Source organism: Protopterus annectens, chromosome 5.part0 (assembly GCF_019279795.1).
Source record: "Protopterus annectens isolate FY-2018-M chromosome 5.part0, PAN1.0, whole genome shotgun sequence".
NCBI lineage: Eukaryota > Metazoa > Chordata > Ceratodontiformes > Protopteridae > Protopterus > Protopterus annectens.
Genome location: NC_056735.1, coordinates 1196306907 through 1196334421, shown reverse-complemented (window position 1 = coordinate 1196334421; position 27515 = coordinate 1196306907). Strand labels below are relative to the sequence as shown.

Sequence of the window (27515 nt, the reverse complement as noted above, 5' to 3'; positions counted from 1 at the left end):
TTGGTGGGTCTTGATGCAGAAAAATCATTTCACAAAGTAAGCTGGGACTTTATCAGCAGGGCAATGTAAGCATTTGCATTTACTGAAAAAAATTAAAAGGTTGATTAGGAGGATATATGAGGGATTGCAGGTGAAAATTAAAGTGGGTGGGGTTCTCTCTAATAATTTCTGCTTGAGCAGATTAACCAGACATATATGTCCTCTTTCTATTTTATTTGCGTTATATTTAAAACCACTACTGGCAAAGAAAATAAGGGACTCAGAAATTCAAGAATATAATTGGTATGGTAATCAAGAAAAGCTGGCTCTGTTTGCAGATATTATTCTGTACCTGACAAAACCAGAGAGAGACATTACAGTGTTGTGGAAGATTTTGAGACAGTTTCAAATCTTTTCGTGATACAAAATGAATGAAGCTAAAACAAAGGTAACAGCAGCAAATTATGTACCCACATATGAATTGGTTCAGCAATATCCTTATTTATGGGGACATGACAAAATGAAGTATTTAGGAGTATGGATTAAAAATGATTCTGGTGTGGCAGCTAAGGATATGTGAGAAGAGTTTAAACAAAAGATAATACAAAAACTGAGAAAACGGAAGTTTTGTTATATGGATATGGATAGTAAGATACAAGCAGTTAAATGATTTAGTCCCATTAGTCTTATACACAGTTCAGGCATATTTTTATCCACCAGAGGAGATGCTGTGGATAGCAATTAATAAAGAACTGAAGGACTTTATCTGGGAGGGGAAGATGGCAAGAGTCAAGTGGGATATGGTGATTCTTCAATTCCTCCAGTAGAACAGGGCGGGTTAGGATTACCCAGTTTGAAGGAGTATTTCAGAGCTACACAGTTAAGGCTCCAATACATAGCACAAGCAGAAAACTATTATTCAAAGTGGAACGGGATGATGATGAAATGGGAGGAGAGCTCAAGAAACAAGGAGAGACTGGGATTTTGGATGCAGGCCTTTAAGAGGAATAACAATAATCATGCAGAATATTAGATCTATAAAGTAGCAGAAAGTATCCTAAGAACTAAGCCAACACAGGAATGCAGAAAGGAGATTCTGCAGATAGGGAAGACTGCAATTAGGGATACAGAAAATAGGCAAGAGGGGGCTGGAATTTATTGTAGAAAACTGGCAAAGGAACCAAAGTATTGGGAGCAAATAACTAGAGAGGGAAAGATGATAGAATGAGAAGGCACCAAGAATTTATTTGGATTGCAGGTTAGAGATTGGCTTTCTAATCAAGGATTGATATCAGAGTATAGGCAAAGAGAAAGAAACAAGGTGGTCCTAAATGAAAGAAAAGCACTGGTAGCGTTTTTAGTAGAATCTAGAACAGACGTTGCCATTAAAAAAGGAATAATTAATGCTGTTGTTGTTGTTTGTCTTACAGCATATAAAATATTGCATTATAACTATAATAATCAATCAGAGGAAGTTAGAAAGGATGGGGAAGAGAGAATGTCTAAGTAATTCATAAAGAAACAATGGGATGATGTATGTATGTCTCCCAAATATGCAAATAAATCTGGAAGATTTAAGATTTTTGCTTGGAAATATTTACATAGATATTTTTATACCCCAAGTAAACTCCACAGAATTTTTCCTCAGGTAGACAGCAAATGTTGGAGGTGTGCCTGGAAAGAGAGAGGTAATTGTGAATACATTTTCTGAGTGTGCAGTAAGTTGGTGGACTTTAAGGATTCCCTGTGGGATGCACTGTCGGACATGTTGGGTGGCCAGATTGGTGTGACGAGGGAGATGATTTTTCAGAGCTATGATACAGAATCAGAATTGCTAGACCTAGTAAGACCTTGCTGGGTCTAATTGTGGTGGCTGCCAAAAAAGCAATTACTAGAAAATGGAAATCAGAATCTAAACCAACTATACTAGAAGTAGTGAATACAGTAACAGACATAGAACAACTGGAAATTACATCTTTAGAAAAGGGAAGGAGCAAACTACATAGGAAAAATTGGGAACTGTGGGAACAATACATACAGGGGAGGAATGAGGATTAAAATAAGGTAGGACTTAAATGTGCTCTGTAATGTTCGAATGAAAATACTGGGAAGATTATAAATGATGTATAATGTTTGCTACTGGGAGTGTGTCAGTATGGTTTGTGATGTAAAATGCTTGTAACTAGGATTGTGTCGGTGTGGTTTATTTTCATTTATACAAATGTATGACTGCCTGTGTCATAAGAGTAATGGTTTAATAAAGGCAGGACTTGAACAAATTATGTAATGTTACTTAAGTTATACAACATATACCAATATATGTGAAATATTATGCTTGCAAACGTGAACTTGTTAATACAGTTTGATTTATTTTATATACATTTTCCTCTGTCACAAGTGATAATTTAACAAAGGTGTTTATTAAAAAAAAAAAAGAATACTTATAGACAAGACTTCAGTAAGTTAAGCCTAAACCTTGGTAAAGGACAACGGTTATTTAAACATCATGCTTCTTCACATCATGAGTGTTTTCCTTTCTTTTACTCCAAGCCCAAGAGTGAAACATAATAGAAAATGTATTTTAAACACAATTGTTATTGACTTGGGTCTCAAGCTGTCAATCAACACAACCATTCAGCGTTTTTGTGAAACCTTTATAAAATACTTATGGTATCAGCTGCAACATCTACAGTACCATGTGAGCTTAGGAGCAGCTATGCCACAGACTTTTACAGTCTTATGAAAACAAAATAATTATGCAGGTCAATCAATAACGTTTTGAAACCAAGTACTGAGAGCAATCAATCATCTTCTGTTGGTGGTATCAGTCACAGATGAACAACTTTACAGCTCAGCAACAAAATGTGATATGGAACTAAAACTCTGAGTCCGAACAAAAACATTAAATAAGCCATTTTTTTAAGTCTATCAAAAACAACATTAGCAAAAATCAAAGAATGTCACTACAAAAGAAAACCTGATATTCTTGCCACAGACAAGTTAAAAAAAAATCTAGAAATCAATGTCCTCTCAGTGGAAGTCATTGGAAAGATATTACCTCAGCAAAAGCTCTTCTCACCACAGTGAACTATGTGCCCCGATAAAATTACATAAGCAATGTGAAGACTTTTACTGCAAAATGAAATCAGGCAGCAAGACTGTCATCATCAGGAAAATTAAGGATTTTTCAGGGCTTAAATTAAGACTATAATGATAACATGCAGTAAAAAATAGGTATGAAGAAATGCACAATTTGTTTCAGTTTTCTGGGTAAGGCTGCCCTTTAAAGTGTTGGACATCTAAACTGAGTCAATGGCCAACAGAGATGTAAGATGTGTATAAAGTAAAAATCAAATATGGGTTGACATCCAGAAAATCGTGAGAAGCTATTAAAACAAATGTCTTTGTATGGAGATGCTATAGAATATTTCATTACAATTGTGCCCACCACCACCGCCCCCACACACAAAAATGCATCCTTTAGCAATCAGACTAAGGCACCAGGTTAAGTACCAATGTTTCAAGGACGTCATCCTATAAATCATACTACAATGTCAAATACTTACAAGTTTGTTTTTGGATAAACTTCCCCAGCTTCCCAAAGTTTGGATAGTTTTTGATATAAGAGTCAGTGTTCTAGAAGTCTGTGCATCCTGAAAAAAAAAAAGAACAGAAAAGTGTATTAAAACATTTACTCATAAACTAACTCTGGTTACTAACAGATTTACTCAGCTACTTGCACACTTCAGAACATAGCCATTACTTCCAAGCAAGACACTGTGGTTTGTCTTCCATTCACATAAGCCAAACTTGTTCATATGAACAGCACTGCTGACATGTGCGCGAGCGTACACACACACACACACACACACACATATATATATATATATATATATATATATATATAGCGACACACACACACACACACACACACACACACACACACACACACGCACACACACAAGCACTACAACTTGCAATTCTACCCTTGGTTTGCTCTGTTAAAATGGCAAATCAAACTAAGCAGCACAGCCAGACCAACTGCTCTGAATGCTAGTGTCAATGGAATGAGGACACTGTAATACAGTAGAGTGATAACTCCCATTCATTAGGTGGTGAAACTGGATTTACCTATGTTAGAATGGTCCACACATGCTGCTGAAGTCCAGGTTGCTTAATTCTGGAAAGATTAGTAAAATGAAGTTTCATCGCTGGCCAGAATGGTGTCACTATTTTTTATGGACTTTTCATTTTTCTTCTGCACTTTTGAGGGTCAGCTGGGAGGGTCTATCTTTTAAACAGTCACTAATGGTGGTTTGAGGGTTTTTCTTTCTATCCCTAGATTTCACCCACTGATGCCCATATTGCAGAGCTGAAGGGAGTTGTGCAGTGGACTGTCCGCACTGATCATCCTTCACTTCCACAAGAGATGTTTCCAGCAAGCAGTACTGCCGATTCCCATCAAGAACAGGAAGTAGTTTCCCCTGTTTTCACCAGAGAAACCATACTCTGCCATATGCTCTCTTCAAGTGCTTGCTACCCCCCTCACCCACTGGAAGAGGTAAGTGGGCCAACCTTTTTGCTCCTCTCCCTCCCTGCTTGCCTGGTACATCCAGTACTAAAACCACTAATCAAACTTCAGCCTCCTGTATCAGAGCAAGGGCTCCTTCCCTCTGCACCAGAGCCAGGCCTTACAATGGACTTTTTTTAAAAAGTGGCTTCCCAATTTTTTTAAACAAGTCTGCTGTGTAAAAATACTTGTTTCTGCAAGCATCTTCTTGAAGGAAGTGATTTAGTGGAAAAGTAAGTGATATACTGCATATATGAGCCTACACATACATGTGAAATTCATTCTGTGCTGCTTTTACTCTGGCATTGAGAGTTTTTATTTTTTAAATTTGGTATCATCTTTTCATCATGAGCAAACTAGCTGAATGTCATTTAGCTGTGTTTGTCTTCAGTAGGGAGCAGGCTGATGCCCATAACATTATGTGGAAGCTTTGTTCCTACCTCTCCTTTACTTAAATAAGCAGCAGCTAGGGTTGCTCCATTTATTAAGAGTGAGACAAAATCAGCAAAATAGTTTGTCAAAAACACATACGGACAGTTTAAAAGTCCAGAAGTTAAGATACACAGATGTTTAGTGTTTTTTAAATTTTGATCCTGGCAGCCAAGTAGTAATGACAACAAGTTCAGTTACTATTACATATTGGGTTAAACTTATTTCCTGTAGTGACTATATTGTACAACAGCTAAAAAGACTGCTTAGCTTATCAAAAAGTTTAGTTCTGAGCTATTTACAGTAATCATTTTAATTGAGGCTGCCGCAATTCAATACAACACAGTTGCAAATCTATTTTGTGCAGAGCAAAAGACCATTAATCTGCAATATCCTCCACAAACTATCTTGGCCAAACAATCAAATAGCAGACAAATTAAACTACTACTACTCATCAATTTTTCTGCAATGCACAGAAAGCTGGCAGAATAAATTCACAAGACAATAGTAATTTATGAAGCCTTCTTAGTACAAGCCATGCAATGCCTGTGGTTATGGATTTGAAATGGTTACCTCAGATGGCCACAACTTGACCATGTGTGCACATACCAAGTGGGTTAAAATGGAAACTGACAACTTGTCTTTGAAACTGTATAAAACATTGCATCCACAAAGTGTTGCTTCTCCAGGCATCAATGCGAGACACAGCCAGTGTACCTGTTAATTAAGAAAAGCTTCTACATACCACATTTAAAGCATTTTGTCTTCCACTGCTAGACAGGCCTCGTGGCTCCTTTACCTGCACCCATTAAAGACCATTTTTTAATGAGACAAGGGCTGGTTATATCCAGGCCATGTGAGAGCCCTATGGTCACTCATTCCTGCCTGAATAGCCTAATAGGCCCATTTGTTTTCCAAGCAGTGCCAGTAAGGTGGTAGGGAGTGGATCAGCTTGTTGGTCCTGCTGAATAACCCACTCTTCCACCAGTGAACCATTTTTCTCCCTCATGGCAGCTCTTAACTCCACTGCACACTGCAACAGGGCATATACCTCCATGTGCTCAATGGGCTATGGCAGCACACACAATCTTGTTCACTGGATGGGCTACGGCATTGCAAATAATCATGTTCACTCAGTGGACGACAGGAGTACACTCAATGACAGCTCCTGTTCCGCTGCTGCAACACCTTGTCTTCCCATTAAATATCACGTAAGTGATGAGCCAGAGGCACCAGAGCCCTTTCACTCTCATGCTCCCTGGCCAGCTTGATCAGGTACCCAAGCTGCTAACTGAACTCATGTTGCCTTGACCATAATCAGGACTTATCACTCTATGCTACCAAACATGGACATTTTTATGAAGTTTTAAGTATACAACATTAAGAAAGTTTCCTGAAACAACTGAAAACACACTGAAAATGGTTTCTACTTGTATCATCTGTGGACTTCTTATCCATAGTAACACATCTGTGAGTTCAAAGTCTTCAGTAGAACGTGGTAGAAGAAGCCTGACAAAACGCTGTATAAGAATGTACCATAACAGTAGATGTCCTACTTCTCACTGTGGAAGTATTGTGTCCCTCCCTCCTATCCCCTGCTGCTTTCTGCTGTTTTCCTTCTGGCCTAGGGGTCTTTCTTTTATCCTCCTTTTCTTTCTATTCCCTTTCTGGATGTACTTGTTATGACTTGCACTCAGTACCATTTTTCAGAACCAGTATGTATCTTACATTAAGTTTCATGTATCACATTCAGTAAACAGTTCACATTCACTTCTGTGTATCACAATAAATATATGTCTCATATTCAGTTCAAAGTATTACACTCAATATAATTCACATTCAGTTTTCAACATATTCAATAAATTGTAACTTATATTCAGCATCATGCATTGTATTAAGTACTATTCAAGACTATTTAGGTCTACCTTACCTTATTATAGCACTCAAGACTATCACTGCTCAGAGAGCATCTGGTTTGGGTGCTGGTTAGGTTAGCTGCTGATTATACCAAGTAAGCACCCTTTTCTCATCTGGTTACAAACATCCTCCACTCCTATCCCTTGCAAGTACACATTAGGACCCCAACCCTGGATGGGCTCTTTCCTGCTATCTCTGCATCCCGCCTGGTGGACATGGACATCCTGGGGCAATGCAGCAATTGCTTTATGCACAATGGCAACTACTTAATTCTCAAACAGACAAATACAGTATGTGAGAGAGGTAGTAACACATTGACACTAGAGGCTAAATTATCACATACAGGCACAAAAAGCAACAAAAAGGTTGTCAGGTGACTCACACACAAATCACTCTCTCCAGCTACAAAGGACAGAACACATAAACACACGTATGCAAAGGTGCTCACATGCAACTTACCCAAACCTCAAAGGTCTCTCAGGACACAGTCCTCAGAAACTCGGCATGCACACAAACAAGAATATTCCCATCACAACACAAAGCCACATCCCCTTGGTGTCTCAGCTACCAAACCCATAAGGTAAAATACTCCGCAATCCAATATTCTGGTCATAGTTAGCTCCATTGCGAGACACACTGATGTCCCTCTTACTAGGTTGGATAAGCAGAAGGTTACGGTTAGTTGCTTGTCAGGGGCCAAGATCCACCAGATCACATAAGCACTCAGGTCACTTACCCCTAAGTAGCAGAATGACTCAGTCGTAGTAGATATAGATATGAATGACTTGAGAAGTACCTCTTTAGACTATATGAAGAGAGACATGATTGAGCTCTCAGAATGTGTGTCAACAGGCAGGTATGAACTTAGCATTGAGCAGTATTCTACCACCTCCAATGACGATGCCGCAATACGAACAGAAAATGATCAACTTTAACAATTGACTTAGCTACTGGTGTCACTCCAAAGGGGTCCAATACTTGTCAGCCTGGGAGGCCATGGTTGACAGGCAACATTGCTTTGCCATGCATGGTCTTTACCTGTCACCTCTAGGCTTTTGGATATTGCCAAAACATTATCCACCCCTATAGTGCCTTTTTTAGGTATTGTCAAAGACACAAACCTTCTAACAGAAGAAAAGTTCTCAGGACAAGCTAAAGGTGTTACTACTAGGACTCTCAACAAGAAACTGCAATACCTAGAAGCGCTCCTCACCCTAGAGGATGCTAACATCTGTGCAGTTACTGAAAGATGGTTCAAAGCCATGGAAAGCACTCGCAAGGCTGTAACACCTTTTGTACTTTCCAGTCACCCACCGAACATGAAACAGCAAAAGGCACAGGTGTATCTATCTGCATAAAGGATAAGCACACCTCAAGGCTGGTCAAATAATTTGACATGCTTGAACTACTCCATGTCCAACTAACCATCGGAAAAATCCATTACCATATTCTTGCTAGCTGCAGGTTCACCTACTGTGAACCAAAACACCTATTGATCATACCTGAAGTTACTAGAATCACTCACCATCCAGCCCAATACCATACTCATGGATGATTTAAACTATCCCTCCATTAACTGGGAGGCATGCATGACCAGTAACATACAGGCCCCAAAGACTTCTTGTATTTGTAAATTCAAATTCCCTGGAGCAACAAGTTTGCACTCCCACTAGAGGAATATCCTAGCTCTGGTACTCACAAATATGTGAGAGGGCTGCACCCCCAACCCCCAAGTGTGATGTCCTCACTGATAAGATCAGATTACAAAGCAATCTCCCTTGAAATAAAGGTAAAACTAGTACCCCCCCAACCCCAAAAATGTTAATAACTTCTCCAAGGTAAATTACCCCTAATAAGGAATGTCATAGCTAGTTTCCAAGCTCCCCTAAATTCAGAAAACATATGATGAGATATACACAAAAGCCCTGTACAATCATATAAACAACTGCATAGAAACGGCAGTACCAGACCAAAATAAACCCAGGTCAAACTACCAAAAAAAAAAAAAAACATCCTGGTGGACACCTGGTATTAAGTTGAACAACAAATGAAAATTTTGTTGAGAAGAGGGAATGTGCATAACAGTGCAAAAAGTCCCTTATTAGTCTAAACAAGCAAATCAGGGAACTAGTTAAGGCTCTGAAAGTAAAAGCCACGGTGGTACAGCGGTAGCGTTGTTGACTCAAAGCAAGAGGTTCTCCTGTTCGATTCTCAGCTGGAGTGCCTTTTGTGTGGAGTCTGCATGTCCTCCCAGTGGTCGAGTGGCCTCCGAAAGACATGCGTGAATGGGCGTGCCTTCGCTGAAGGTTGGGCGTTGGGCTGGCAACTCGGCACTATAAAAATCGACTGCCAATCATTAGCGGACCGGAGTTCCACTGTGGCGACCCCTAACTGGGAAAATGCCGAAAAGACAAACAAGTTAAGGCTCTGAAAGTAGACTTTGAGGTAAAAATAACCTCCAAAGCTAAGGATAACCATAAGCCATTTTTCAGTTATATTTGCAATCTTAAGGGCAACACCCAACAATTTGCAGAATTAGTTGTAGATGGCATCACATATACTCATCAAGAAGATATCAGCAAGTCTTTACCTCCCCATCATCCCCAGTTCTCCCCCCAAGAAACACACCCCACAACTCCACCAGCAACCATCACGAAAGAACAGGCTGCCACTGCACTCTCTAAAGCTAAAAACACGGTTTCCATGCGGCCTGATGATATACCAGGTTGTCTCTTAAACAGCTTAAATCAGGACTTATCAGGCCCATTAGGATCTCCATTTAACCACAGCCTCCAGACATGCTTTGTCCCAGAAGGGTGGAAGACAGCATCAGTCATCCCTCTGCATAAAGGGGGAAAATATACGGACCTGGAAATTATAAACCTATATGTTCGACGAGTTTTATGTGTAAAGCCATGGAGAGAATAATCATGGATCATGTAAGTAATGACACAGGAAACCTCCAAACACTGGACCCAATCCAATTTGGCCTACTTAATCTGGTGGATTTCTTTGAAAAAGTCCCCAAGGCCATGGATGAGGGAAAAACAGTACACACCACCTAACTCAACATAGCCAAGGCATTTGACAATTCCCCATTCAAGTATTATAAACAAACTGACAAAAACTGGGCATAAATCCCAACACCACCAGATGGATAGCCGGCTCATATGGTTTCCATGTCAGTCGGTGAAAAATAACAATGAAACGGAAGGAGAAAAAGGGTCTGTCCATGGGTAGTCTGCACAGTAAGACTCCTTTTAGGGGAAAAACTTTACATAATCTGGAAGTAGTCCAAAAGAGGATTTAGATTCCATATTGAAAAAAATGTATATGGTAGTTGTGAAAAGTTAAAATTTTGATTGGAAGCTTTTGTGAGTAATGTTGTCCACTGCATTGTAGGTTTTCTGATGAATGCTTCTGGGAAGCCAAATGATGTCATGGATAAGGAAAGGAAGGTTGGGTCATAGTACTATCACTGGAAATGGGGAAATAATGTGGTTAGCTGAAAGGTATGGGGAACAAGATATATATATATTTTTTTACTGGATGAGATAGGACATCTGTATGATCTCTGGAATCCCATGGGAGTTAAAAATTTTACAATAACTTCTCATAAGCCTGGAAGGGGGGGAAGAGATTAGAAAACATACCTTATTATGTCAGGATAAACAATAACATAGTAGTGGTCCTGAACCTGTAGGTTAATGTCACAAACAAGGGATGTGGGCTTGCAGTGTCTTACAATCACTGGAAAAAGAGAGACCATACGATCAGTTTGAAGGTGTGGAGATCTGCATGCTAGCTCTCTGAAGGGTGAGATAAGAGATCCCAATTGGGCTCCAAAATCAATGCAGGATATTTCAGATGAGGATGACAGAGCTCTTAAGCAGCTGTTTTTTGTAGAAAGGTGCAGTTGTGTACACTTACCGTAAATGTAGATGTTCAAGTGTATTCACTGTTGCAGTCATCACCTGTGGGTTATCCCTGCTGTGGTAAGCCCTCTGCCGGCCTGAATACCAGAGTCAATGTTTCTGTGTGCCAGCTGCTGTCACCTGTAGTCTGACGTCAGGTCGTCAGTACTATAAAGCAAGGCAGCCGATGTCATTACATCAGTTTTTCTTGCCCTAACCCATCAGAAGCATAAGGGAAAAGAGAGAAGTGGTCCTGGTGGCCAAGGGCCACCTTGGGGAGCTTGTGTCCCCCTAGAGGAAGTTGTTAAATGGGGAATGGATGGAGGGAAACCAAGACTGCAACAGTGAATACACTCGAACATCTACATTTATGGTAAGTGTACACAACTGTACTATGTTCTTCGTGTTTCACTGTTGCAGTCATCACCTGTGGGAGGATTTCCAAAGCTGAGGTAAAGGGTGGAAGAATAGGTACAGTCCTAGGTATGGCTCAGGAGGCCCTGCAGAATTACAAAAGCAAACCCTGCCCTAGACCTGGAAAAGAGAAGTAGGTGGTAATGCTTTGTAAAGATATGGACAGAGGCCCAGGTGGCCGCTTCCAAGATGTCCCTGGTAGGTACTCCCCTGAGGAAGGCAATGGAAGTGGAGGTTGCCCTAGTGGAGTGAGTACAGATAGACTTAGAGTTGGGTTTCCCATGTAGTTTGTAGCAGAAATGGATACAGTGTGAAATCCATTTGGAAATGGTTTGTTTGGAGATGGGCTTCCCCTCTGCCCCTGGAGCACAGCTTACAAGAAGCTAGTCAGTTTTTCTGAATGGCTTAGTACGGTCCAGATAGTATCTGAGTTGTCTATGCATGTCTAGTGAGTGTAGAATTCTTTCACCCTTGTTTTGAGGGTTGGGAAGGTGCATGGCCTGGTTAAGGTTCACATCAAACACCACCTTGGGCATAAAGGAGGGATTAGTCCTCAGGAAGACTCTGTCTGCATGGAAAATTATGAAGGGCTTGACAACCATGAGAGCCTGAAGTTGTGAGACCCTTCTGGCTGAGGTCATAGCTAGTAGGAAGGCAGTCTTCCAGGAGATGTATTTCAAATCTGTTGAAGCGTCAGGTTCGAAAGGAGGTAAGCTTAGTTTCTCTAACACACAATTCAGGTCCCAGGGTGGAGTAGGAGGTCTTCTGGGAGGCCTGAAATTAGAGGCCCCTCTGAGGAATTGTTTAATCAAAGAATGAGAGAAGATGGGTGGGTCTGAATCATAATGGGCAGAGATGGCCAAGGCATGGATTTTAATAAAGGAGAAGGAGAGGCCACTATTGAGCAACTCTGCTAAGTAATCCAGGATGAGAGGAATGGAAGGTTGGGAGGTACTGCCCCCTTTTGATTGTTTCCAGCAGCAGAATCTTTTCCATTTTCCTGCATAAGCTTTTTTTGTGCTGGGCCTTCTCATCTCTGTGATGATGTCCAGGACCTGTTTGCTTAACAGGGACTTCTTGTTAGTTTTTAGTGTATAAGCCATGCTGAAAGTTTAAGAGTCTGTAGGTCTGGGTGCAGTACCTTCCTCCTATCCTGGGTCAAGACGTCTGACTTTAAAGGAAGCAGATTCGGTGGCTGTAAGGTCAGACTGCATAGTAAGGGGTACCAATGCTGTCTGGGCCAGACTGGAGTGATGAGGATGGCCTTTGGTCTCTCCTCTCTTATTTTGATCAGAACCTTGAGAATAAGGGACAGAGGAGGATATGCATACACAAAGAGAGAGCTCCAGGGGAAGGACAAGGCATCCACCTTCCATGCTAGGAGGTGATACTCCCTGGTACAAAACTTGTGCAGCTGGCGGTTGAGGTGCAAGGCAAAGAGGCCCACCTCTGGGGTCCCCCACTCCTGGGTGATTTGCAAAAAGATTTCTCTGGGGAGCTGCCATTCATGGGGGTCCAGTATGTCTCTGCTTAGGTGGTCTCCCAGTGTGTTGTTGATTCCTAGTAAGTATTGGGCAATTAGGTGTAGCCCCATGGAGATGGCTGTAAGCCAGAGACTGATGGCTAGCCTGCACAGGGGGTAAGATTGGGTGCCCCCCTGCGTGATGTACCACATTACTGTGGTGCTGTCTGTTTTTATAAGGAGGACCCCTGGCCTGAGATGGGGTTGGAAGGAAGTCAGAGCGTTTTTCACTGCCATCATTTCTTTCTGTTTGATGTGCAAGTGAAGTTGCTGGGCATTCCAAAGACCTTGGGTACACCTGCCTGCTAGGTGAGCGTCCCAAGCTATGTCTGAGGCATTGGTGGTGATGGTCTGGCTGGAAGGTGGGAGGATGAAGGGAAGATCCTTGTTCATGGCACAGGCCTCTGCCCACCAGAGAAATTCATCCCTTATGCAAGGGATCAGTGGGAGAGTGGTCTCTATGCACTCAGTGCTGAGACCAAAGGTTCTTTAAGTACCATTGAAGTTTTCTCATGTGAAGCCTGGCGAGAGGGATGAGAAAGATGCAAGATGCCATGTATCCCAGTGCTTGCAGGAACGTACTCGCAGTGAGGTGACTTCTGGAAGCCAGAAGGGTAAAGTAGAGGGGCAGGAAGCTCTGCTTTTCTGGGGATAGGAAGGCCATTAGGGTTGCTGTGTCTAGCACCGCTCCCAGGAAAACAATTTTCCTGGTGGACTTTTGCTTTGATTTTTTCTTGTTGATGGTGAAACCTAGGGAAGTTATGAGTTTTTTGACAAAGAGAAGATCCTGGAGAAACGTTTCTTTGCTGTTTGCCTGAATGAGGCAATCATCCAGGTAAAGGTAAAGCTGTATATTTCTCTGTCTGCAGAATGCTATGGCAGTGGCCAAGCATTTGGTGAATACTCTGGGAGCAGTAGATAAGCCAAAGGGCAGTGCAAAGAACTGAAAGTGCTGATTTCCTGCTCTGAAATACAGGAATTTTTTGCATGATTTCCTGATGGGGATGTGGAGGTAGGCATCTTTTAGGTCTAGTGTCACCAGCCAAGCATTTTGTGTGAGCATAAGCAGGAGTTGCTGCAAGGTCAGCATTTTGAATCTGGGGACCACCAAAGAGGTGTTCAGTTTGGATAGATCCAGGATGGGGCACCAAGTGCCCTCTTTTCTGGGAACAAGGAATAGTCTGGAATAAAAACCTTTCCCTGTTTGAGCTGGAGGGATAGGTTCTACTGTCCCCTGGCATATTAGTGTTTTTACCTGTTTTAATGCCTCGGCCCACTGGTTTGGGGAGAGGTCTGGGTACCCTCTTGGAATAGGGAGTTCACTGAAGGAGAATCTGTATTCCTGAGAAATTACTTTTAATATCCATTGGCCCTTTGTTATGGAGACCCATTTGTCTTTGAAGAGGGTGAGCCTTCTTCCTAGTTTTAGATGAGTGAAAGGAGGGCAGAGGGGGGAGGGAAAGTCATTGTGAGTGCTTGCCATAGAAGCTTGGCTTAGAGCTCCCTGCCTTAGAGGCAGAAGTGGTCCATTGTTTGCTACTTTGCTGGCCATGGGATAGGGGCCTGGATGTCCTGTCCCTGCGGGGCTTACCTTGGCCCTGTCTGTTGGGTGCAGGGAAGGCCCAGTGCTTAGAGGGGAAGTTCCTGCTGAACCTGGGCGGTTGAAATTGAAAGAAATATTTTACTGTTTGCTTAGATTTTGCTTTGTCTTCCACCTTTTTAAGCACCTCTTCTGCTTTTTCCCTAAACAGGTGTTCCTTATCTAGGGGTGCATCAATAAGTTTAGACTTGACATGATCAGGGAGAGGTTGTTCCTTCAGCCATGCAGGTCTTCTAATAACAGATCATGTCACTGGTGCCCTGTTAGAGGCTTCTAGGGCATCATTATTCACATTGTAATGAGTGCTTGGCCACTTGACATGCAAAGTGTAGTAATTTTGCCAGCTCTTTTGATTTGGCACTGTCAGGAGAGTTAGCAATCTTCTGTTTTAATTGTTCACTCAAAGTATGTTGTTGATATTTTAACATATGGAACTGACAACTGAGTACTCTGGTAGCCAAGGCTGCAGAGGTGTATACTTTCTTACTCTATCTGTCCAGAGCTCTAGAGTCTCTGCCAGAAGGAAGAGGGTTCTTGGCAGAACTAGTCTTAGCTCCTTTGGGTCCGTGTGTAATGACCTCAGGGTCTGTAGCAGGGTTCCTGTACAGGTATTTGTGAGAATCCAGTACTCTGTAGTAAATGTCAGGTTTAGCTGGAGCAGGAGGCAGGGCATCAGGGGCTAAGCTGGATTCAAGGAAAACATCATCCACCACTTCTAGAATAGGTGGGATGGCCAGGGGTCTGTGGTGGGGCAAGTCCAGAAACTCTCTAAGACATTTCTTTGACTGTGCGTTGTCCTGAGATTCCCACTGAAAATGTTCCCTGAGAGAGTGAAGGGTTTTCCCGAAGGAGAGGTCCTCTGGAGGGGAGGCAGAGAGGATGGATTCCTCTACATCTGAAACCTCAAAAAGGTTAAGGGATGTTGTTCCTCTTCAAAAGCAGAATAATCAGATTCCTCAGACTCTTGGTCTGTCATAATTTCTGGAGAAGGATGCCTTTTCCTTTTTGGAGTGGGGGCCTGAGTACCTCAGATAAGGGAAATGAGATACTCTGCCATTTTAAGCATTTGAGCTTGGGGTGGGGGAGCAGTATCAAGGTGGTGGCTAGAAGCAGATTTCCTAGGAGTGGCCTGACTTCTATTCCTGAGAGAATCCGTTTGTCTCTGAGAAATGGTAGTCGGAAGACAAGACATTGTTTTTTTGTCTAGAAACGGTAGTGTGAAAGGCCTCCTCAGAAGCCAATGCCTGCGTCACACCTCCGGTCCCAACAGAGGCAGAGACAGCCAAAGGCTCGTAAGACAAAGTGGATTTCTGCGGCATACCGGACTCCGAAAGGGTCTCGGCAGAGGCCTGCGTAGAAAGTGAGTCGGGCATCAGGGGCTGTGAAAGTCCCTCACTGAATTCCAGAGAAATGATGACTTGCTTAGCAGTAGCATCATCGGAAGGCTTAGCCTTGTGAGGCCTGTCTCTATCTTTAGGTTTTTTTGGAATGTCGACGGATTGTTGGCTGATGAACGCCACATCGGATTTCGAAGAGGGAATATGAAAATTGTCTACAACAGAGCAGTATGGCGAATGGTTCTCGCATTAAAGAGGGCACAGAACCGGCAACGAGGGACATCGTGGTCTGGGCCTAATCAAGTGATGCAGTAAGAATGAAAGTCTCGGTGTGGGATCTGCTTTCCACAGGCGAGTCAATTGTTAACTTTTTCGGACATCAATTAGAGCAAGAAAAAAGGGTTCCCACCGGGGTACTTAGCTTTAGACATTTTCTGCTGAAATTCGACTGCTGGTAGTGACTGACCGGCACTCGTGTGAACTGCTTCTGCTACGGGCTCCATGGCTAAAAAGACTGATGTAATTACGTCTGCAGCCTTGCTTTATAGTACTGATGACCTGACGTCAGACTACAGGTGACAGCAGCTGGCGCACAAAAATATTGATTCTGGCATTCGGGCTGGCGGCTACCACAGCAGGGATAACCCACAGGTGATGACTGCAACAGTGAAACATGAAGAACATCTGCGGGACTAATGGTAGAGGGGGATATGCATATAACAGACTGGGGGGATCATGAATCCAAGCGTTTTCTGGGGATTCCCCCACAGGAGGGATGACAGCGAAGAATCCACTGTATTTGTTGTTTAGGGGGAAAGTAAAAAAAAATTGTTGTAACAAGGTTGGCACAGGATGGTTAAAAAATCAGGTTTGCAAATGACTGACTGAGGGACCACCATGAGGAATCAGACTAGACCTATTGATTCACTCTGTCAAAGCACTGGATTTCTCCAGTATGTATGCTGCAGTTAGAAAGCAGTCTGAAGACGCTGCACATTCCCAAACCCTCACGGCCTCTCTGCACAAAGGATAAGGTCAGGTTCCTCCTTGTCTGTTGATATATACTAAACTACCGATAGGATGGGAACTTAACATCTTACCACACTGGCAGCAAATGAGATCTGAGGAGTTAGGGTAGTGCATTATGGGAAGAGGGAGGAGCTTGAGATTAGGATCTAAAGTCTGGAAGATGTGGCCACGTTGGATCACAGATCCATAGGTGAGGAAGAATGAAAAGAACATCAGATCTGGGCATAAATCCCAACCATCACCAGATGGATAGCCAATTAGCTCATGGACAGGACTACATGAGCTTATACTGGGTGAATCCAGATCCAGCAAGAGGCCAGTTACTCGTGGTGTGCCACAGGGCTCAGTGCTGGGACCACTCCTGCTTGGAATATTCTTTTCTGTAGTCAAGGCTAATGCATAATGCCTCTGGATAACAAAGTCTGCAGATGACTGCAAGCTGGTGGCAATAACTTCCCAACAATACAGATATTTTTCAGGAGGGTCTACATCAAGCAAATGATTGGTGCCAGAACCATGGCCTAAAACTAAATGTGAAAAAAATGCATCACACCCTTTGGGAAGTCAAATACCCCTGCAAATTACATCAACAGCACACCTCTAAGATTAGATTCAGAAATGAGAGATCTGTGTACACAGACAGACAGGGCCTGAACTTTGCCATATTTTCACAGTGGTGAGGAAGTCCTTCTATGTGGCACAACTTAAAGTAAAGGTATGGCATGCAGATCCAAGGAAATTATAGTCCTGCTGAACTCAGCCCTCATTAGACCAATAACAGAGTACAATGCGCCATTTGAGAATGTACTTGACCAGGCACTTACAGCAGCTGGAGTGACCTCAGAGGTTCTAAACAAGGAAAATACAGGGTGTAAACAACATGTCCTATGCAGATCTAGACTGAAAGCCCTACCGACTGTTAAGGGGGTGACCTATGCCTGACCTACAAGGCACTCACAAATCCAGCCCTGCTGGAGCAGCTACACATTTACAAGTCAAACAGCATTAGGGTCACCCGATCTAGGGATCTAAACTTAAGTCAATGACTCAAGCAAAATATTCTGGAGAAACAGATACGTGTCACAGAGATTGTCCCTTCTTTGGAACAAGCTTCCTATTCATGTTAAGCCCTTCCCTGGCCCTCTGCAAACACAGTTGGGATCAATGTATGGGGACTCGTAAATTCATAGGGAGGTACTTATGTCCATTATAGACAGGGATAATCTGCTACAAAGTTATGAACCTGCATTTCTGACATTCGCTTCCTTGTATTATATTCCGCACATACATCATACTCAGTTCCATGCAACACATTGGGTACCATGTGCCACCATAACTACATACTTAGCGTTACATTCCAGATATCAAATTCAGTTCCATGTATCATATTCTGTACATACTTTACATACAGTTCTATGCATCACATTTAATTCCTTGCATCATTTTTTGCACATACCTGACATTCAGTTTCATGTAGTTGCTAGAGTAAATAATTAAACTCAGCAATATATATATCACATTCAGTTAAATGTATCACATTCAGAGCATACCTCACACCGAGTTCCATGTATCCCATTTAGTATACAACTTACATTCAGTTCCATGTACTACACACAATACATACATTCAGAACATACATCATACTTAGTTTCATGCATCATATTCAGTACATTAATAATTCACATTAAGCTCCATGTACTACATTCAGTACCAGTTTTAACAAGCAGTACCCATGTCGTATTTAGTACCATGCATCACATTCAGTAACTTCTTTGTATTCAATAAACAGATCTGTATCTAATGTAAACAGCACATGCTCTGCATTCATGTCCATGTTATCTCTCTCATATTACATGCCTCAAAAAACTGATGAAGTGTGACAAAAAAATGAAATGCAACAGCAGAATTAAAAAATAAATCAAGCAACCCAGCCCAAGGCAAAAGGGATGACACCTTGACTACAGCCCAGATGACTGTTCTCACATTAGCAGCACAAGCATCCCAGAAGGTGATGAGTGCGGCAGCTAGGCCCACAGCATTAGCAACACCAAGCGGTGCCTGGGTGTATCACCCATCAGTAGTGGCCACAAAGGCTCATGCTGCATCTGTTAGGAAACTTCCTACTGATCTAGGAAATAGGAGGTGTATGTGGAAGCAAGCATGTCTCCTATCCCATCTAGTCAGCTATGATGAGTCTTCAGGCAGCATACGGAAGGATAGGTTGCACTATGGGACCAGCAGTCTGAACTGCTCCATAACTTCTAACTCTCACCACTGGAGGAATAGGTGGGTTGATATGACTTCTCGAGCAGGAATAAACAGGCCATAAAACGGTTAAGTTCCTGTCCCTGTGGAACAAATGGGAAAACTGGGTGAAGGAAGTGAAGCCATCCTGCAAAGCCCCAAGGAGTTGTGAAGGATAAACAAAGTAAATCAAGCACTTATCGCCCAAACACCACTATATGCCACATCCCCACAGCTGATGCTACTACTTTGCTGAAGCAGAACAGAAAATTACATCAGTCAGTTGAAACTGATGCAGTAACAAGGTTACACCCCAAACTCTGCAAAACAGAACAGGAAAAAAAAAACTTTTAGTCTCTACATGGGTCTGAAAATTATCAGCAGCAGACTATACAAAGTCAGGATAATGATGATGGCCAAGTGCTTTATGGGGACACTAATCCAGGACATTTGCAGAAGTGAGTCAACAAAAGGGAAAGACGGTATCAGTATGTGCTAGTACAGTATGACAGCATGGATAGAGCATCTTAGTCAATGAATTGTGAAAGACAGTACTGCTAAAAGTAGAGAGCCTTTGTCAGCACCACTGCAGTGGTCATCTCTAGAGTGTTGTTGGCCTTTTAAAGTATGCAAAGCACTACTGCAGCTGTAGGGCAGCAACAAAGACCTCCATAAAATGAAAGCTGGTAAAAGATCCTCAGTACCAGTCCTTAAGGTACAGTACTAGAAACCCAGCTTGATAACTACATGTGTCTCTTACTATCTCAGTCTGTATAACTTACTGTCCTAGCCCTTAATGGGCCTTTTCACTGGCTCTCAAATAGCTACTGTCTCCAAACACTTGTATACCTATAATCAATGAGTATGTTTGGTCCATTTCAGTCACTGTGTAATCATTTATTTATTTACTGCAATTTGTTAACCAGGTAGGTAGACTGGTTCTCTGACTCAGGCTTTAGAAGAGCAAACGAAGAACCAGCAGTAGTGAAAATGTACAGACATTGTGTTAGATTAATATAATACAAGATCCCAGAGGATGGCATAATAAAAGCTCAAGGACTACTACAGTGTAGCAGGAAAGTACAGTTTTGTACCTACCATAAATGTAGATGTCCGAACTGGATAGCATCTGCAGTCATAACAAATGGGTTGTCCTGTCGTCAGGCAGCCCTTCGGTCGGCCGGATTCCAAAGTCTGGGTCCGGCTTCGGCTGATGTCGCACTTCACCCGACGTCATCTCTGCTGGTCTTCGGGTATAAAGGCATCAGCCGATGCCATTTTCCTCAGTGTTTCTTGCCCCAGATGCCAGTTGCCCTCTTGGAAGGCTAAATTTTGGATAAATGCCAATGTTTCCAAACAAGGTAGAAGGCAAACACAAAAATAAGCATGTATGTACATATATACAAACAAATACACCATAAGAGACTCCCCAGCTAGCTATTAGGAGGGTAAATACCTAGGAGTACCACAGAGGGAAGGAGGGTGGGTAATCCTGACTGCAGATGCTATCCAGTTCGGACATCTACATTTATGGTAGGTACAAAACTGTACTATGTCCTTCATGGATGCATCTGCAGTCATAACAAATGGGTAGAATACCATAGCCAAACTAGGGGTGGAGGAAAAAAATTATGGTGTAGTTAGGATCCCTTGCAGTACAGCAGTGGCAAACCCTGCTCGGGATCTAGAGTATAGAGGTAAATTATAATGCTTGGCAAATGTATGCACGGAGGTCCAAGTAGCCGCCTCAATAATGTCCTTGGTTGCCACTCCTAGTAAGAAAGCTGTGGTAGTGGCTGTAGCCCTTGTAGAATGAGGTCTTATGTTCTGTGGAATAGGTTTTCCATGGTAGGAGTAACAGAATCTTATGCAATTTCCTATCCGTTTGGAGATTGTCTGTTTGGAAATTGCTTTTCCTTCCCTTCCTGTTGCATAAGCTACTAAAAGCTGGTCAGTTTTTCTGTTACTTTTGGTTCTGTCCAGGTAGTAGCGTAACTGCCTATGTACATCCAAGGTATGCAGCAGTCTTTCCCCCCTGTTCTGTGGATGGGAAAAGAAGGTAGGTAGGTGGATTGCCTGGTTTAAAGACACTCTGGATACCACCTTAGGCATAAATGTAGGATTAGTTCTCATGGACACCCTATCTTGATGGAAGATTAGGAAGGGTTGCACTGCCATTAAGGCCTGTAGTTCGAAACCCTCCTTGCTGAGGTAATTGCCAGTAGGAAAGCAGTTTTCCATGACAGGTGTTGCAGATCTGCTGTTGCTGCTGGTTCAAACGGAGAGAGTGTCAACTTTTCTAGCACAAAGTTCAAGTCCCATGCTGGTAATGGTGGTTTCCTAGGAGGTTTTACATTCTTGATCCCTCTGAGGAACTACCTGAGTAGAGGATGCGAAAAGACAGGTGGATCGAAGCTGTATTCTGCTGAAATAGCTGATGCATGTATCTTGATGGAGGAATAGGACAGGCCTGTATGTAGAAGCTCTGCCAAGTACTCCAGAATGTTAGCAATATCTATGTTCGACACATCTTTTCCTCTTTCAGTACTCCAAATGACAAACCTTTTCCATTTTCCTGCATAGTTCCTTCTTGTTGAAGGTCTGCGGGCTTCAAGGATAATGTCTTTAACCCTTTGGGAAAGGTCTGGGTTAGTTGCTGCTATGTGATGTTCCAGGCAGTCAGTTGCAAGGTTTTTAGGTTTGGATGCAAGATGTTGTAGTTGTTCTAAGTTAACATCAAAGGCATCAGGGGTATTGACCACATTCTCTCCCGAGACATGCTCCTCAGCAATGGGTACCAGTGTTGTCTTGGCCAATTCGGAGCTATCAGGATTATCCTTGGACGTTCCTCTTTGATTTTCAGTAGTACCTTGTGCATCAAGTGAAGAGGTGGAAATGCATATGCTGTCATGCCTTTCCAGCTGAAGGATAAAGAGTCCACCTTCCATGCAAGTGGGTGGAATGTCCTTGTGCAGAAATTTTTGAGCTGGTGATTGAGTGGGGATGCGAATAGATCTATTTGTGGCATTCCCCATTTCTTTGTGATGGCCTTGAAGATGTCCGGGTGTAGCATCCATTCGTGAGCATCCAAGGTGGTTCTGCTTAACAAGTCTGCTAGGGTGTTCTCTTTTCCCGGCACAAATATTGCCTGTAACTGGATGTTGTAGCTGAGAGCCAGATTCCAAAGATCCAATGTCATTCTGCATAGGGGGTATGAATGAGTGCCTCCCTGTTTGTTGATGTACCACATGACTGTGGTGTTGTCTGTCCTTATCATCAAATGGCCTTCTTTGAGGAATGGTCTGAATTTTTGGATTGCCAGTTTTACTGCCAGCATTTCTTTTTGGTTTATGTGCAGGTGCAGCTGGTCTTGAGTCCACAATCCTTGTATGCATTTGTCCAGCATGTGCGCCCCCCATCCTAGGTCTGAGGCGTCCGTTGTGATGGTTTGGCTTGCTCGAAAGTTGTGGAAGGGTAAGCCTGTGTTTGACTGGCATGCTTGAGCCCACCATAGGAAATCCTGTTTTAGGCATGGGATTAGTGGGATTTCTGTTTCTAAGCTGTGCCTGTGCTGAGACCATAAATTCTTTAGGTACCACTGTAGCTTTCTCATATGCAGTCTGGCATGTGGGACCAAGATTATGCATGATGCCATGAAGCCCAAGGCCTGCAGAACTTTTCTTGCTGTTAGTTTGTTCTGCTTTGTTAATGCCAAGAAGTAAAGAGGGAGTTCTTTTTGTTTTTCTGCAGTTAGGAATGCCATTTGTTTTACTGTGTCCAATTCCGCACCCAAGAATGTTCTTGTTTGGGATGGTATCAGCCTTGACTTTTGTAAATTGACTGTGTATCCCAGGGCTTGTAGCAAGTAAATGACCCTTTGTAAATCTGTTGTCAGCTTGCTTTTGTTGTCCGCTTGTAACAGGCAGTCGTCCAGGTATGGATAAATTTGGATTCGCTGTAGTCTGCAGTGAGCGATTACTGATGCCAGGCATTTTGTGAATACTCTGGGCGCAGTAGATAAGCCAAAGGGCAATGCTGAGAATTGATAATGCTCTGATCCTGCAAGAAATCTGAGGTATCTTCTGCAATTTGGTCGAATGGGGACGTGCAGGTATGCCTCCTTGAGATCTAGAGTTACCAGCCAACACTCCTTGCCCAGCATGGGAAGAAGTTGCTGTAGGGTCAGCATTTTGAATTTTGGGACAATGATGTATGTGTTTAAGACGGACAGGTCGAGAATAGGTCTCCAACTTTTCTCTTTTCTTGGTACTAGGAAGAGTCTGGAGTAGAATCATTTGCCCTGTTCTGTTATTGGTACTCTTTCCACAGCTCTGATCCTTGTTAATTTCGCTATCTGCTGTAGACCTTCTATTTTTTGATTTGGAGGTAGGTTTGGCATTCCTCTTTTTACTGGTAAGGTGTGGAAGTGGAACCGGTAGCCTTGGTCTATGGTTTGCAAAATCCACTTGTCTTTTGTGATATAGTGCCAATTTTTCGAAAATAAGGCTAACTTTCCGCCTAAAGGTGCTGCTATTTGCTCCCTGGTAGGCGGTGTCAGAGCCAAGTCACTGTGATTGTCCTGTTGCAGTGGCAGTGGTTGTGTCTGTGCCTCGGTTATTGCCTTGCCACTGTCGTCCTCTGTAGGCACCTCCTCTGGATTGATTTCTGCCTCTAGAGCGTCTATTCCTGCCCCTTTGGGATTTTGTGGAGTCTGGAAAGGACCAATTTTGGCAGGCCAGTTCCTGCTAAACCTTGGGGGCTGAACCTGTAAGAAATCTTTAACTGTTTGTACAGATTTTGCCTTTTCTTCCATTTTCTTCATTACTTGCTGGGCAGGTGTACCAAATAGACTGGCCTTATCCACAGGAGCATCTAACAGCTTTGCTTTAACATGATCCGGTAAGACCTGTTCTTTCAACCATGCATGCCTTCTTATCACTGTGCCAGTCATGGCTGATCTAAATGAAGCCTCCAGTGCATCATAGCCACATTTTAAGGAATGGTTACTAACCTGTTGGATGTTATTCACCATTTCTAATACATATTTCTTATCTAAGGATTCATCAGAGGACAGAATTTTAGTTAACTGAACAAGCATAAACTCTTGGTATTGGATCATATGAAACTGACAGTTTAAAGCTCTAGCTGAGAGAGTAGCAGAGGTGTAAACTTTTTCCCCATCTCTCTAAGGACCTGGATTCCCTCTCAGAAGGAATAGGGTTTTTTGCTGTGGTCGAGGCTACTGCCTTAGGCCCCTGGGATATAGTTTCGGGATCTGCAAGTGGGGCCTTGTATAGGTGGTGATGAGTGTCTGGCACCCTGTAAAATCTATCTGGTTTGGCAGGGGCTGGAGGTAAAGAATCAGGAGCAGTGCAAACATCATTAAATGCATCGTCCACAACAGGCAGTACAGGAGGTATAGCTAAGGGCCTATGTTGTGGTAAGTGCAGAAAAGTCCTAAGCCTTTTTCTTGAATCTGAGAAATCTTGTCCCTGCCATTGGAATTGTTCTCTCATGGCATGTAAGGTTTCCCCAAAGGAAAATTCCTCTGGTGGAGAGGCAGCTGGAATGGATTCTTCAGCATCGGAATCTTCATAAGTAGAAAAAGGAGCCTCTGGCTGGTCTGTAATGTCTGAGTCATCCACAGAATCATCAGAGGACACTGGCTCGGGGGGCTCTGCTCTAGGTCTCTTTTCTGTGGGTTTAGATGCCCTGTCTGGGTGAGATTGGGATCCCCTAATTAAGGATATTAAATCTTCTGCCAGAGTAAGCATTTGTGAACTTGAAGTGGGCCTGAGTGAGGGGGGCTTAACAGGCACTGATTTAACAGATTTGGCTGCTTTAGCCCTGGCAAAGGCCTTAATAGACATGGCTGCAGGAAGCCTAGCAGCACCACGTGCTGGGGTAGAGACATCCAAAGGGATGGTGTCTGATAAATCACTAGGAACCACAGTTGTAGGTAAAATTTCTGAGGCCGATTCAACTAAGGTAGCAGGAGCCTCAGTAGTAGTCATGGATTCGGCTGAAGATTGACCGGTTTTCTCGGTTTCGGCCGAAACAGAGACACTCGCAGCTTGCTTAACCGTGGTTTCGGCCGAAACCGCGGACCACGAGTGTCGGTCTTTTTCTTTGCGTTTTTTAACAATCTGGGTAGTCGGAGGATCCGACGGCATAATGTACGCAAAATCTGAGCCGAAAAACTGTTCAGCAAACTCCGATCGACGCCTAAGCGTTCGTCGGTTGAAGGAAGCACAGGCCGAACAGGCTGCTACGTCGTGGTCTGGGCCTAAGCAAGGCAGACAGTAAGAGTGGAAATCTTTATGAGGTATTTGTTTCCCACAAGTTAAACAGTTATTGACTTTTTCTGACATCGGCTGAGGCAAGAAAGAGTCCCCAACGGGGTACTTAGCTTTTAGAAGTCTTCCAAGTAGTATTCGGTAGTAGTAATCTCTGGATCTGACCGACCGGCACTTGCGAACAGCTTCTGCTTCGGGCGCCACGCGGCAAGAAAGACTGGGGAAAATGGCGTCGGCTGATGCCTTTATACCCGAAGACCAGCAGAGATGACGTCGGGTGAAGTGCGACATCAGCCGAAGCCGGACCCAGACTTTGGAATCCAGCCGACCGAAGGGCTGCCTGACGACAGGACAACCCATTTGTTATGACTGCAGATGCATCCATGAAGGACATCAATAATATACAAGTGGTTCAGGTAAGATAGTTAATATAATGAAAGGCAAGGCAGTAATACTGTGAGCTTTATATACACTACATACAGGGTGACAGCAGAGCAAGTACATTCTGCAAAAGGTTATATACACTGCATGTGCAAGGTATATAGTTTCAACTGGGATGTAAACAGGTTCAGAGAATGTTTAGTATGTAAATTTATAAGAAGTTATCCAATTTCACAATAGCAACTACATTTCACTTCATTACAAGAATGTTGTTCAGCCTTAACTTGAATCAAGTGGCCAAAATTGTTACAGTTTAAAATAATGCCAGTTTTGATCTTGCATTTTGTTGTCTATCTGAAACTGTACCAAGGCATCTAAAGAGCAAACAAAGTCCAATAAACTACATTTAAAAGATTTACATAATGGCGAACAAGTGCATCTGCAAATCTGAAAAAAACAAAAAAAAAATATTTTCAAAAACAAACTCACAATAAGCTAATGAAAAATATATTTTAGCAAGAACCAACAGAAAAACACAAAGTAAAAACAGGTGCATGCTATCTTACTTTCTCTAAAGGTCTGTACAGTTGTAAGCAATGCCCTACATTTTAGACAGGACTGAGAAAGAATGTAGTCAAACATAAAAATCTTACAAATGTTGAAACACAGGTGCCCAGTAGGAAGGTAGCTGGAATAAAGAAGCACAACCACGACAAAGTAAAATCTTCTATTTTAATACAAAATGGTGAGTGCTTTCGCAATGGTAACCATTGCTTCATCAGACAGTTGATTCAAACAACAACAGCACTTAAATACTTTAATTCATTACTAAAACAACTAATCCTACCACTCAGTTAATTCAGCACTCAGCAATCAATTACTATGGTTACGTTTTGCCCTTAGCTAATTGCTGAGGTCAGAAAAACTCTGTTTAAAAACCACATGCACAAAATGTAAAGACAAGAACACGTGGATAAATATAAATAAAATACATAAAAAGTCAATGAATAAAAACATATACTCATGTTCCCCATTTAGTAAATACTTCAGAAAATACTGTCATATTGACCCAAAGCCCTGCATGTGTTTATGTAGTCTTCTCTTGTTAAAATAGTATTTTTGTTTTTTATTTTATTTTAACCTTCTAGATTTTACCACTGGCTTCAATGGAACACTATCATTCAAACCCAAACCTGTGTGTGCTCCTAAACGCAAAATCCATTTTACTTCCATATTTTCAGTAGTACTGACTATGTCCCCCATCTTACTGCTGACATTATGAATGTGTAAAACCTGAAACAAAAATATATGGTCATCCCCCTTATCCAATGTATGCTTAGCCAAAGCACTATACAGTTGCCCTTTTCTAGTGCAGTAAACGTGATCCCTTATCCGTTCCCTAAGGTGACGGTTAGTTTTGCCAACACAGAAATGGAAACTTGTAGTGCAGTGAGAGCTACACACACTATATTCTTAGTGTTGCAATCAGCAGAATTCCTTAGCTCCCCATAGACGCCCTGTTTCAGGGTGCTTAAAAAACCTTGATTCATCTATATAAATGCACTGTGTACATTTTCTACATCTATGGGTACCATTCACTGTCCTATCCATCAGAGTAGGTATCCTTGGATAGCAAAGCTGCTGCTTCAGATTTTTCTAATTTCTAAATGCAAAATGTGGTTGTCCACCCACTATGTTGGTAGTATCCTCATCTACTAACAACATATGCCAATTTTGTCGTATGATGGTTTCAAACCTTTTCACATCTCTTGTACATGGTAAAACCATTGGAATGTACGGTAATACACTATTCCTGATACCTACCCTGTCACTACCTGCTCTATCAGAGTAGTAGGGCTTAGCTTTACCTTTCCTTTCTTTGT

At 42.5% G+C, this 27515-nt stretch overlaps 1 protein-coding gene across 1 annotated transcript in view; it reads right to left on the bottom strand.

The window, feature by feature from the left end:
- Nucleotides 1-27515, bottom strand: part of LOC122802337 (ras GTPase-activating protein 2-like) — a 1675609-nt gene that overhangs the window by 13747 nt on the left and 1634347 nt on the right. The window contains exon 16 of the mRNA XM_044071975.1: nucleotides 3546-3632. Coding sequence (XP_043927910.1) covers nucleotides 3546-3632 — 87 coding nt within the window. The remainder of the gene's footprint in view (nucleotides 1-3545; nucleotides 3633-27515) is intronic.